The sequence below is a fragment of the Sapajus apella genome, unplaced genomic scaffold (assembly GCF_009761245.1).
Source record: "Sapajus apella isolate SASKATOON/1434 unplaced genomic scaffold, GSC_monkey_1.0 scaffold240, whole genome shotgun sequence".
In the NCBI taxonomy this organism is placed as follows: domain Eukaryota; kingdom Metazoa; phylum Chordata; class Mammalia; order Primates; family Cebidae; genus Sapajus; species Sapajus apella.
Window position 1 is genome coordinate 324513 of NW_022437180.1, and position 13226 is coordinate 337738.

Here is a 13226-nt window from a genome sequence, read left to right on the forward strand (position 1 = left end):
TTCACCTGAAGCCACTCACTGTGCTGGCTTCAACAGTGGCACTGAGGTTTGTGGTGCTTTCTTTTTTTTTTTTTTTGCCCTGGAATCTACTGTCCTGGTTCTCTGCTCAGTCCCCTTTTTAAACAGACAAATGGGTGAATTCCCGTGGCTCCAATTGCCAGATCAAAAGAGCCCCTGGAACAGTATATTTTGTATGGAGAATCGCTATTCCAGGGTGCATACAAAGCAGCCGCATGGGGCAAAGCAACGGCGCCGGCCGGCACAGCTGCACTGGCCAAAACAGCCACGCTGGTGAGCTGTGGAGCTCCTTCACCTGGGAATTTCATAGTCTATGGGCAATAAAAATGCGGCATCCACTCACACTCTGTGCTATCACTGGGAGCTGCAATACAGAGCTGTTCTTTTATGGCCATCTTTGACCCTCCGGGAAGTTTTAAAGATACGTTTCTGCTGTGATTTAGACGCAGTCTTACTGCTAATTCTTATACGCCTGTATATGGCTGGAAATATCCATTTCTGGTTTCTACAAAGAAAGGTTTTCTGAACTGCTACATATACGCATCATGTTAGCTCTGTAAGTTGAATGTACCCCTTGACAACCATTCTGCTAGAGAGCTCCGTTTTTGTTTTAGAGCCAGATATTTCTCATTATAGTCTATACTCCCATTCACCCTGGAATATCCAACCCAGCTTTTGGAAGAAACGGGTTTCCAACTCGCTGAATCTAAACATAGATGCAACTTAATAAGGTGAACCAACACACAGCAGAGCAGTTTTAAATATAAGTTTCTCCTTCGTTTTAGACGCAGTCTTACTGCTAGTTCTCATATGCCTGTATATGGCTGGAAATATCCGTTTCTGGATTCTCCAAAGAAAGGTTTTCTGAACTGCTGCATACACACATAAGATTAACTCTGTAAATAGAATTTACACCTTGACAGCCATTCAGCTAGATAGCTCCGTTTTTGTTTTAGAGTCAGATATTTTTCATTACTGCATATACACCCATTCACTCTGCAATATCCAAACGCAGCTTTTAGAAGAAACGGGTTTCCAACTCGGTGAATCTAAACATAGATGCAACATCCTAAGGTGAACCAACACACAGCAGAGCAGTTTGAAATATGCGTTTCTTCTGCGTTTCAGACACAGTCTTACTGCAAATTTTATGTGCCTGTATAAGGCTGGAAATATACGTTTCTGGATTCTCCATAGAAGGGGTTTCTCAACAACTGCATACACACATCACTTTTGCTCTGTAAGTTGAATGTACGCCTTGACAACATTTCTGCTGAATAGCTCCGTTTTTGCTTTAGAGCCCGATATTATTCATTCCAGCATATACACCCATTCACTCAGTTATATCCAAATGCAACTTTTAGAAGAAACGTGTTTCCACTCGCTGAATCTAAACATAGATGTAACTTCCAAAGGTGAACCAACACACAGCAGAGCAGTTTGAAATATATGTTTATCCTGTGTTTCACACACAGTCTTACCACTAATTCTTATATGCATGTATACAGCTGGAAACATCCTTTTCTCATTTCTTGAAAGAAAGAGTTTGTGAACTGCTACATATACACATCAGTTTAACTCAATAAGTTGAATGTACACCTTGAGAACCATTCTGCTAGATAGCTCCGTTTTTGTTTTAGAGCCAGATATTCACCATTACAGCTCATAGTCCCATTCACTCTATGCAAACGCAGCTTTATAAGAAACGTGTTTTCAACTCGCTGAATCTAAACATACATGCAACTTCCTAAGATGAACCAACGCACAGCAGAGCAGTTTGAAATATTCGTTTCTCCTGTGATTTAGAGGCAGTCTTACTGCTCATTCTTATATGACTGTATATGGCTGGAAATATACGTTTCTGGATTCTCCAAAGAAAGGGTTTCTGAACTGCTAGAGACACACATCAGTTTAACTCTGTAAGATGAATTTACACCTTTAAAACCATTCTGCTAGATAGCTCCGTTTTTGTTTTAGAGCCAGATATTACTCATTACTGCATATACTCCCATTCACTCTGGAATATCCAAACGGAGCTTTTAGAAGAAACGTGTTTCCAACTCGCTGAATCTACACATAGATACAGCTTCCTAAGTTGAACCAACACACAGCAGAGCAGTGTGAACTAGACGTTTCTTCTGCGTTTTACACGCAGTCTTACTAATAATACTTATATGCCGGTATATGGTTGGAAATATCCGTTTCTCATTTCTCCAAAGAAAGGGTTTCTGACCTGCTAGAGACACACGTCAGTTTAACTCTGTAAGTTGAATGTACACCTTGACAACCATTCCGCTAGATAGCTCCTTTTTTGTTTTAGAGCCAGAGATTTCTCATTACACCATATACTCTTATTCACTCCAGAATATCCAAACGCAGCTTTTGGAAGAAATGTGTTTCAAACTCGCTGAATCTACACATAGATACAGCTTCCTAAGTTGAACCAACACACAGCAGAGCAGTTTGAAATATGAGTTTCTTCTTTGTTTTAGATGCAGTCTTTCTGCAAATTCTTATATGCTGTATATGGCTGGAAATATAAGTTTCTGGATTCTCCAAAGAAAGTTTTTCTGAACTGCTACATACAGACATCAGTTTACCTCTGTAAGTTGAATGTACACCTTGACAACCATTTTGCTAGAGAGCTCCATTTTTGTTTTAGAGCCAGATATTTCTCATTACAGCTTATACTCTCATGCACTGTGGAATAGCCAAACGCAGCTTTTTGAAGAAATGTGTTTCCAACTCGCTGAATATAAACATAGATGCAACTTCCTAAGGTGAACCAACACACAGGAGAGCAGTTTGAAATATACGTTTATCCTGTGTTTCAGACCCAGTCTTACTGCTATTTCTTTTACGCCTGTATACGGCTGGAAATATCCGTTTCTGGATTCTCCAAAGAAACGGTTTTTGAACTACTACATACACATGTCAGTTTAAATTTCTATATTGAATGTACACCTTGACAACCATTCTGCTATATGGCTACGTTTTTGTTTTAGAGCCAGATAATTCTCATTACATCATATACTCCCTCTCACTCTGGAGTATCCTAATGCAGCTTTTAGAAGAAACTTGTTTCCAACTAGCTGAATCTAAACATACATGCAACTTCCTAAGGTGAACCAACACACAGCAGATCAGTTTGAAATATGCGTTTCTTCTTTGTTTTAGATGCAGTCTTACTGCAAATTCTAATATGCTGTATATGGATGGTAATATCCATTTCTGGATTCTCCAAAGAAAGAGTTTCTGAACTGCTGCATGCACACACACGTTTGTCTCTGTAAGTTGAATGTACACCTTGACAACCATTCTGCTAGAGAGTTCCGTTTTTGTTTTAGAGCCAGATATTTCTTATTACAGCTTATACTCCCATTCACTGTGGAATATCCAATCGCAGCTTTTAGAAGAAATGTGTTTCCAACTCGCTGAATCTAAACATAGAAGCAACTTCCTAAGATGAACCAACACACAGCAGAGCAGCATGAAATATTCGTTTCTCCTGCGTTTTTGACACAGTCATACTGCTAATTCTTATATGCCTCTATATGGCTGGCAATATGCATTTCTGCATTATCCAAAGAAAGTGTTTCTGAACTGCAACATACACACATCAGTTTTACTCTGTTAGTTGAATGTACACCTTGACAAATATTCTGCTAGAGCGCTCCATTTTTGTGTTAGAGCCAGATATTTCTCATTAGTTTGTAATCCCATTCACTGTGGTATATCCAAACGCAGCTTTTAGAAGAAAGGTGTTTCCAACTCGCTGAATCTAAACATAGATGCAACTTCCTAAGATGAACCAACACACAGCAGAGCAGTTTGAAATATTGGTTTCTCCTGTTTTTTAAACGCAGTCTTACTGCTAAATCTTATATGCCTGTATATGGTTAGAAATATCCATTTCTGGATTCTCCAAAGAAAGGGTTTCTGAGCTGCTAGAGACACACATCAGTTTAACTCTGTAAGTTGAATGTACACTTTGACAACCATTCTAATAGAGAGCTCTTTTGTTGTTTTAGTTTCAGATATTTCTCCTTACAGTTTATAGTCCCAATCACTCTAGTATATATAAATGAAGTTTCTAGAAGAAATGTGTTTCCACCTCGCTGAATCTAAACATAGATGCAACTTCCTAAGATGAATCAACACACCGCAGAGCAGTTTGAAATATTTGTTTTTCCTGTGTTTTAGACGCAGTATTACTTCTAATTCTTATATACCAGTATATGGCTGGAAATATCTGTTTCTGGATTCTCCAAAGAAAGTGTTTCTGAACTGCTACATACACACATCAGTTTTACTCTGTAAGTTGAATGTACACCTTGACAACGATTCTGATAGAGAGCCCCGTTTTTATTTTAGAGCCAGATACTTTTCATTATAGCTTATGCCCCCATTCACTCTGGAATATCCAAACGCAGCTTTAAGAGAAACTTGTTTCCAACTCGCTGAATCTAAACATAGATGCAACTTCCTAAGATGAACCAACACATAGGAGAGCAGTTTGAAATATTCATTTCTCCTGTTTTTTAGATGCAGTCTTACTGCTAATTCTTATATACCTGCATATGGATGGAAATACTTGTTTCTGGATTCTCCAAAGAAAGAGTTTCCGAACTGCTACAGACACACATCAGTTTACCTCTGTAAGTTGTATGTACACCTTGACAACCATTCTGCTAGATAGCTCCGTTTTTGCTGTAGAGCCACATATTTCTCATTACACCGTATACTCCCATTCACGCTGGAATATCCAAACGCAGCTTTTACAAGAAACGTGTTTCCAACTCGCTGAATGTAAACATAGACGCAACTTCCTAAAGTGAACTAACACACAGCAGAGCAGTTTGAAATATGTGTTTTCTCTGTTTTTTAGATGCAATCTAACTGCTAATTCTTATGTGCCTGAATATGGCTGGAAATATCCATTTCTGGATTCTCTAAAGAAAGTGTTTCTGAACTGCTACATACACACAACAATTTTACTCTGTAAGTTGAATGTACACCTTCACAACCATTTGCTGGAGAGATCCGATTTTGTTTTAGAGCGAGATATTGCTCATTACAGCTTATACTCCCATTCACTTTGGAGTATCCAAACGCAGCTTTCAGAAGTAACATGTTTTCAACTCGCTGAATCTAAACATAGATGCAACTTCCAAAGATAAACAAACATACAGCAGAGTAGTTTGAATTATTCTTTTCTCCTGTGTTTTAGACACAGTCTTACTGGTAAGTCTTATATGCATGTATATGGCAGGAAATATCCGTTTCTGGATTCTGCAAAGAAAGGGTTTCTGAACTGCCAGAGACACACATCTGTTTAACTCTGTAAGTTGAATGCACACCTTGACAACCATTCTGCTAGATAACTACGTTTTTGTTTTAGTGCAATATATTTCTCTTCACACCACATACTCCCTTTCACTCTGATATAACCAAACGCAGCTTTTAGAACAAACGTGTTTCCAACTCGCTGAAAGTAAACATAGGCACAACCTCCTAAGGTGAACAGACACAGAGCAGAGCAGTTTGCAATATGTGTTTCTTCCGTGTTTCAGACACAGTCTTACAGTTAATTCTTATATGCCTGTATATGGCTGGAAATATGCGTTTCTGGGTTCTCCAAGGAAAAGGTTTCCGAACTGCTAGAGAGAGAAATCAATTTAACTCTGTAAGTTGAATGTACACCTTGACAACCATTATGCTAGAGAGCTCCGTTTTTGTTTTACAGCCAGATATTTCTCATTACACCACATACTCCCATTCACTCTGGAATATCCAAACGCAGCTCTTAGAAGAAACGTGTTTCCAACTCGCTGAATGTAAACATAGATGCAACTTCCTAAGATGAACCAACACACAGCAGAGCAGTTTGAAATATTCGTTTCTACTGTGTTTTAGACACAGTCTTACTGCTATTTCTTATATGCTTGTATATGGCTGGAAATATCCGTTCCTGGATTCTCGAAAGAAAGGGTTTCTGAACTGCTAGAGAAACACATCAGTTTAACTCTGTAAATTGAATGTACACCCTCACAGTCATTCTGCTAGATAGCTCCGTTTTTGTTTTAGAGCCAGATATTTCTCATTACACGATATACTCCCATTCACTCTGGAATATCCAATTGCAGGTTTTAGAAGAATTGTGTTTCCAACTCTGAATGTAAACATAGAAGCAACTTACTAAGGTGAACAAACACACAGCATATGAGTTTGAAATATGTATTTCTTCTGTGTTTTAGACGCAGTCTTACTGCTAATTCTTATGTGAATGTATATTGCTGGAAATATCCATTTCTGGATTATACAAAAAAACTGTTTCTCAACTGCTACATACACACATCAGTTTTACTCTGTAAGTTAGATGTACACCTTGAAAACCATTCTGCTGCATTGCTCCGTTTTGTGTTAGAACCAGATATTTCTCATTACAGCTTATACTCCCATCCACCCTGGAATATCCAAACACAGCTTTTAGAAGAAACATGATTCCAAATCGCTGAATGTAAACATAGATGCAACTTCCTGAGGTGAACAAACACACAACAGAGCAGATTGAAATATGTGTTTCTTCTGTGTTTAAGACAGTCTTACTGCTAATTATTACCTGTCTGTATATGGCTGGAAATATGCATTTCTGGATTCTCCAGAGAAAGTGTTTCTGAACTGCAACATACACACGTCAGTTTTACTCTGTAAGTTGAATGTACACCTTGACATGCATTCTGCTAGAGAGCTCCGTTTTTGTTTCAGAGCCAGATATTTCTCATTGCAGCTTATACTCCCATTCACTGTGGAATATTGAAACGTAGCTTTTAGAAGAAACGTGTTTCAAACTCTCTGAATCCAAACATAGATGCAACTTCCTAAAGTGAACTAACACACAGCAGAGAAGTTTGAAATATTCGTTTCTCCTGTGTTTTAGACGCAGTCTTGCTGCTAATTCTTAAATGCCTGTATATGGCTGGAAATTTCCATTACTGGATTCTCCAAAGAAACGGTTTCTGAACTGCTAGAGACACACATCAGTTTAATTCTGTAAGTTGAATGTACACCTGACAACTGTTCTGCTAGATAACTCCGTTTATGTTTTAGAGGGAGCTATTTCTCATTACCCATATACTCCCATTCACTCTGGAATATCCAAACGCAGCTTTTGGAAGACGTGTTTACAATTTGCTGAATGTAAACATAGACGCATCTTCACAACATGAACAAACACACAGCAGAGTAGTTTGAAATATGTATTCCTTCTGTGTTTTAGACGCAGTCTAACTGCTAATTCTTATATGCCTGTAAATGGCTGGAAATATCCATTTCTGGATTCTCCAATGAAAGTGTTTCTCAACTGCTACATACACACATCACTTTTACTCTGTAAGATGAATGTACACCTTGACAACCATTCTGCTAGAGAGCTCCGTTTCTGTTTTAGAGCGAGATATTTTCTCATTACAGCTTATAGTCTCATTTACTCTGGAATATATAAACGCAGCTTTTAGAAGAAACTTGTTTCCAACTCGCTGAATCTAAACATAGATGCAACTTCCTACGATGAACCAACATACAACAGAGCAGTTTGAAATATGTGTTTCTCCTGTGTTTTAGACGCAGTCTTACTGCTAATTCTTATATGCCTGTATATGGCTCGAAATATCCGTTTCTGGATTCTCCAAAGAAAGGGTTTCTGAACTGCTAGAGACACACATCAGTTTAACTTTGTAAGTTGAATGTACACCTTGACAACCATTCTGCTAGATAGCTCAGTTTTTGTTTTAGAGCCAGATATTTCTCATTACACCATATACTCCCATTCACTCTGGAATATCCAAACGCAGCTTTTAGAAGAAACGTGTTTCCAACTCGCTGAATGTAAACATAGACGCTACTTCCTAAGGTCAGCAAACACAGCGGAGCAGTTTGAAATATATGTTTCTTCTGTGTTTCAGACGCAGTCTTACAGCTAATTCTTATATGCCTGTATATGGCTGGAAATATCCATTTCTGGATTCTCCAAAGAAAGTGTTTTGGAACTGCTACATACGCACATCAGTTTTACTCTGTAAGTTGAATGTACACCTGGACAACCATTCTGCTAGAGAGCTCCGTTTTTGTTTTAGAGCGAGATATTTCTCATTAGAGCTTATATTCCCATTCACTCTGGAATATCGAAACGTAGCTTTTAGAAGAAACGTGTTTCCAACTCTCTGAATCTAAACATAGATGCAACTTCCTAAGGTGAACCAACACACAGTGGAAAAGTTTGAAATATTCGTTTCTCCTGTGTTTTAGACGCAGTCATGCTGCTAATTCTTAAATGCCTGTATATGGCTGGAAATTTCCGTTTCTGGAGTCTCCAAAGAAACGCTTTCTGAACTGCTAGAGACACACATCAGTTTAATTGTGTAAGTTGAATGTACACCTTAACAACCTTTCTGCTAGATAGCTCCGCTTTTGTTTTAGAGGCAGATATTTCTCATTACACCGTATACTCCCAATCACCCTGGAATATCCAAACGCAGCTTTAAGAGAAACTTGTTTAAAATTCCCTGAATGTAAACATAGTCTCATCTTCCTAAGATGTACAAACACACAGCACAGCAGTGTGAAATATGTATTTCTTCTGTGTTTTAGACGCAGTCTTACTGCTAATTCTTACATGGCTGTATATGGCTGGAAATATACATTTCTGGATTCTCTAAAGAAAGTGGTTCTGAACTGCTACAGACACACACCAGTTGAACTCTGTAAGTTGAACCTACTCCTTGACAACCATTCGGCTACATAGCTCCTTTTTTTTTAAGAGCCAGATATTTCTCATTACACCATATACTCCCCTTCACTCTGGAATATGCAAACACAGCTTTTAGAAGAAAAGTGTTTCCAACGATCTGAATGTAAACATAGACGTAACTTCCTAAGGTGAACAAACACACAGCAGAGCAGTTTGAAATATGGTGTTTCTTCTCTGTTTTTGATGCAGACTTACTGATAATTCTTATATGCCTGTATATGGCTGGAAATACCCATTTCTGGATTCTCCAAAGAAAGTGCTTCTGAGCTGCTACATATACAAATCAAGTTTAGTCTGTAAGTTGAATGTACACCTTGACAACCATTCTGCTAGAGAGCTCCGTTTTTGTTTTAGAGCCAGATATATCTCATTCAGCTTATACTCTCATTCACTCTGGGATATCCAAACGCAGCTTTTAGAAGAAACGTGTTTCCAACTCGCTGAATCTCAACATAGATGCAACTTCCTAAGTTGAACCAACACACAGCAGAGCAGTTTGTAATATTCATTTCTCCTGAGTTTTAGACGCAGTCTTACTGCTAATTCTAATATGCCTGAATATTCCTGGAAATATCTGTTTCTGGAGTCTCCAAAATAAGTGTTTCTGAACTGCTAGAGACACACATCAGATTAACTGTGTAAGTTGAATGTACACCTTGACAACCATTCTAATAGAGAGCTCTTTTGTTGCTTTAGTTTCAGAAATTTCTCCTTACAGCTTATAGTCCCATTCACTCTGGAATATCCAAACGCAGCTCTTAGAAGAAATGTGTTTCCAACTCGCTGAATGTAAACATAGACGCAACGTCCTAAGTTGAGCAAACACACAGCAGAGCAGTTTGTAATATTCGTTTCTTCTGTGTTTTAGACACAGTCTTACTGCGAATTCTTATATGCCTGTATGTGGTTGGAAATATCCGTTTCTGGATTCTCCAAAGAAATGGTTTCTTAAATGCTAGAGACACACATCAGTTTAACTCTGTAAGTTGAATGTACACCTTCACAACCACTCTGCTTGATAGCTCCGTTTTTGTTTTAGAGCCAGATATTTCTCATTACACCATATACTCCCATTCACTCTGGAATATCCAAAAGCAGCTTTTAGAAGAAACGTGTATAAACGCTTCACCATGTTCATCCTGGACGACCATGACACAGACCTAGACCTTTGGCCTTGTTGCGGAGAGCCCATTTACCGAAATGGGCAGTTTGTTGGCAAGACAACCAGCCATGCCTACAGCTACAGCCTGGAGCACCACGTTTGCCTGGCCTTTGTGGACAATTTTTCTGAGGACACGGGGGAAGATCAGGTGGCGACAGCAGATTTCATCAACCGGGAAGAGTATGAGATTGATATCCCAGGATACCACTTCCTGGCCAAAGCCAAGCTTTTCCCTGTCGTCTCCCTCTTCACCCACAAGCACCGAAAGGATGACAAGGAGCTGAGTGACTTACATGAGAAGGGATGGCAGGACAGCATCCCCACCTCTCCATCATCTTGTCCTGGAGCAGACGTCACCTTGGAGTTTCTCTTCCTTCTGCCTCCTTTCCTCTTTGGAACATAATCCAAGGGGTGTGCATTACATAAGGCTAGAGGCTGCCTTTCCTCCTTTCCCTTCAGGCCCTTTGTTTCCCTCTAGCCCTTTCCTCCATATCCTCTGGAGTAGAAAATGACTTGGGTGCCCAGGAGTGCCCTGCACGCTTTCAGGGAGTGTCTCTGTTTTCCTAAGATGAAACTTAAAGGAACCTTCCTTTGAAAAAAAAAAAAGAAGAAGAAGAAGAAACGTGTTTCCAACTTGCTGAATATAAACATAGACACAACGTACTAAGGTGAGCAAACACACAGCAGAGCACTTTGAAATATGTGTTTCTTCTGTGTTTTAGGAGCAGTCTTCCTGCTAATTCTTACATACCTGTATATGGCTGGAAATGTCCATTTCTGGATTCTCCAAAGAAAGGGTTTCTGAACTGCTACATACACACATCAGTTTTACTCTGTAAGTTGAATGTACACCTCGACAATCACTCTGCTAGAGAGCTCCGTTTGTGTTTTAGAGCCAGATATTTCTCATTACAGCTTATAGTCCCATTCACTCTGGAATATCCAAACGCAGCTTTTAGAAGAAACGTGTTTCCAACTCGCTGAATGTAAACATAGACGCAACGTCCTAAGTTGAACAAACACACAGCAGAGCAGTTTGAAATATGTGTTTCTTCTGTGATTTAGACGCAATCTTACTGCTAATTCTTATATGCCTGTATATGGCTGGAAATACCCCTTTCTGGATTCTCCAAAGAAAGGGTTTCTGAACTGCTAGAGACACACATCAATTTAACTCTGTAAGTTGAATGTACACCTTGACAACCATACAGCTAGATAGCTCCGTTTTTGTTTTAGAGCCAGATATTTCTCATTACACCTTATACTTCCATTCACTCTGGAATATCCAAAAGCAGGATTTAGAAGAAACGTGTTTCCAACTCGCTGAATGTAAACATTGAAAGAACTTCCTAAGGTGAACAAGACAAGAAAAAAAAAAAGAAGAAGAAACGTGTTTCCAACTCGCTGAATCTAAACATAGGTGTAACTTACTAAGTTGAACCAACACACAGCAGAGCAGTTTGAAATATGTGTTTCTTCTGTGTTTTAGACGCAGACATACTGTTAATTCTTATATGCCTGTATATGGCTGGAAATATCCATTTCTGGATTCTCCAAAGAAAGTGTTTCTGAACTGCTACATGCAAACATCAGTTTTCCTCCGTAAGTTGAATGTAGACCTTGACAACCATTCTGAAATAGTCCTCCGCTTTTGATTTAGAGCCCGATATTTCTCATTACAGTTTATACTCTAATTCACTCTGCAATATCCAAAGGCAGCTTTTAGAAGAAACGTGTTTCCAACTCGCTGAATCTAAATGTAGATGCAACTTCCTAAGATAAAAAAAACACACAGCACTGCAATTTGAAATATTCGTTTCTGATGTGTTTTAGACGCAGTCTTACTGCTAAAACTTATATGCCTGTATATGGCTGGAAATATCCGTTTCTGGATTGTCCAAAGAAAGGGTTTCTGAACTGCTACAGACACACATCAGTTTATCTCTGTAAGTTGAATGTATGCCTTGACAATCATTCGGCTAGATAGCTCCGTTTTTGTTTTAGAGCGAGATATTTCTCATTACACCTTATACTCCCATTCACTCTGGAATATCCATACGCAGCTTTTAGAAGAAAGGTGTTTCTGACTCGCTGAATGTAAATATAGATGCAACTTCCTAAGGTGAACAAACACACAGCAGAGCAGTTTGAATCGTGTTTCTTCTGTGTTTTAGACGGAGTTTTACTGCTAATTGTTATATGCCGTTATATGGCTGGAAATATCCATTTCTGGATTCTCCAAGGAAAGTGTTTCTGAACTGCTACATGCACACATCAGTTTTACTCTATAAGTTGAATGAACACCTTGACAACCATTCTGCTAGAGAGCTCCGTTTTTGTTTTAGAGCCAGATATTTCTCATTACACCATATACTCCCATTCAGCCTGGAATATCCAAATGCAGCTTTTTGTAGAAACGTGTTTCCAACTGGCTGAATCTAAACCTAGATGCAACTTCCTACGATAAACCAACACACAGCAGAGCAGTTTGAAATATTACTTTCCCTTGAGTTTTAGATGCAGTCTTGCTGCTAATTTTTACGTGCCTGTATATGGGTGGAAATATCCATTTCTGGATTCTCTAAAGAAAGGGTTTCTGAATTGCTAGAGACACACCTCAATTTAACTCTGTATGTTGAATACACACCTTGACAGCCGTTCTGCTAGAAAACTCCACTTTTGTTTTAGAGCCAGATATTTCTCATTACACCATATACTCCCATTCACTCTGGAATATCCAAAAGCAGCTTTTAGAAGAAACGTGTTTCCAACTCGCTGAATCTAATCATAGATGATACTTTCTAAGATAAACCAACACACAGCAGAGCAGTTTGAAATATTCGTTTCTCTGGAGTTTTAGATGCAGTCTTACTGCTAATTCTTATGTGCCTATATATGGCTGGAAATATCCATTTCTCGATTCTAAGAAGAAAAGGGTTTCTGAACTGCTAGAGACACACATCAGTTTATCTCTGTAAGTTGAATGCACACCCTGACAATCGTTCTGCTAGATAGCTCCGCTTTTGTTTTAGAGCCAGATATTTCTCAATTCACCATATTCTCTCATTCACTCTGGAATGTCCAAACGGAGTTTTTAGAAGAAACGTGTTTCCAACTCGCTGAATGTAAATATAGATGCAACTCCTTACGATAAACCAACACACAGCAGAGCAGTTTGAAATATTCGTTTCTCCTGACTTTTAGATGCAGTCTTACTGCTAATTCTTTTGTGCCTGT

General features: G+C 38.8%; 1 protein-coding gene across 1 annotated transcript; it reads left to right on the plus strand.

Moving 5' to 3' along the window:
- The first annotated feature begins 233 nt into the window (after positions 1-233).
- On the plus strand, positions 234-10392 carry LOC116545001 (pyruvate dehydrogenase phosphatase regulatory subunit, mitochondrial-like). The gene is made up of 2 exons (XM_032271589.1): positions 234-291; positions 9926-10392. Exons 1-2 carry the CDS (start codon positions 234-236, stop codon positions 10390-10392), a joined length of 525 nt encoding a protein of 174 aa, XP_032127480.1.
- The last annotated feature ends 2834 nt before the right edge of the window (positions 10393-13226 follow it).

What these genes read in the sequence shown, in the direction of transcription:
- LOC116545001 (XM_032271589.1), top strand. Translation starts at nt 234, where the DNA reads ATGGGGCAAAGCAACGGCGCCGGCCGGCACAGCTGCACTGGCCAAAAC. An exon ending in TGGCCAAAACAGCCACGCTG is followed by an intron (nt 292 to 9,925) that starts GTGAGCTGTGGA and finishes ATCCAAAAGCAG; the next exon opens with CTTTTAGAAGAAACGTGTAT.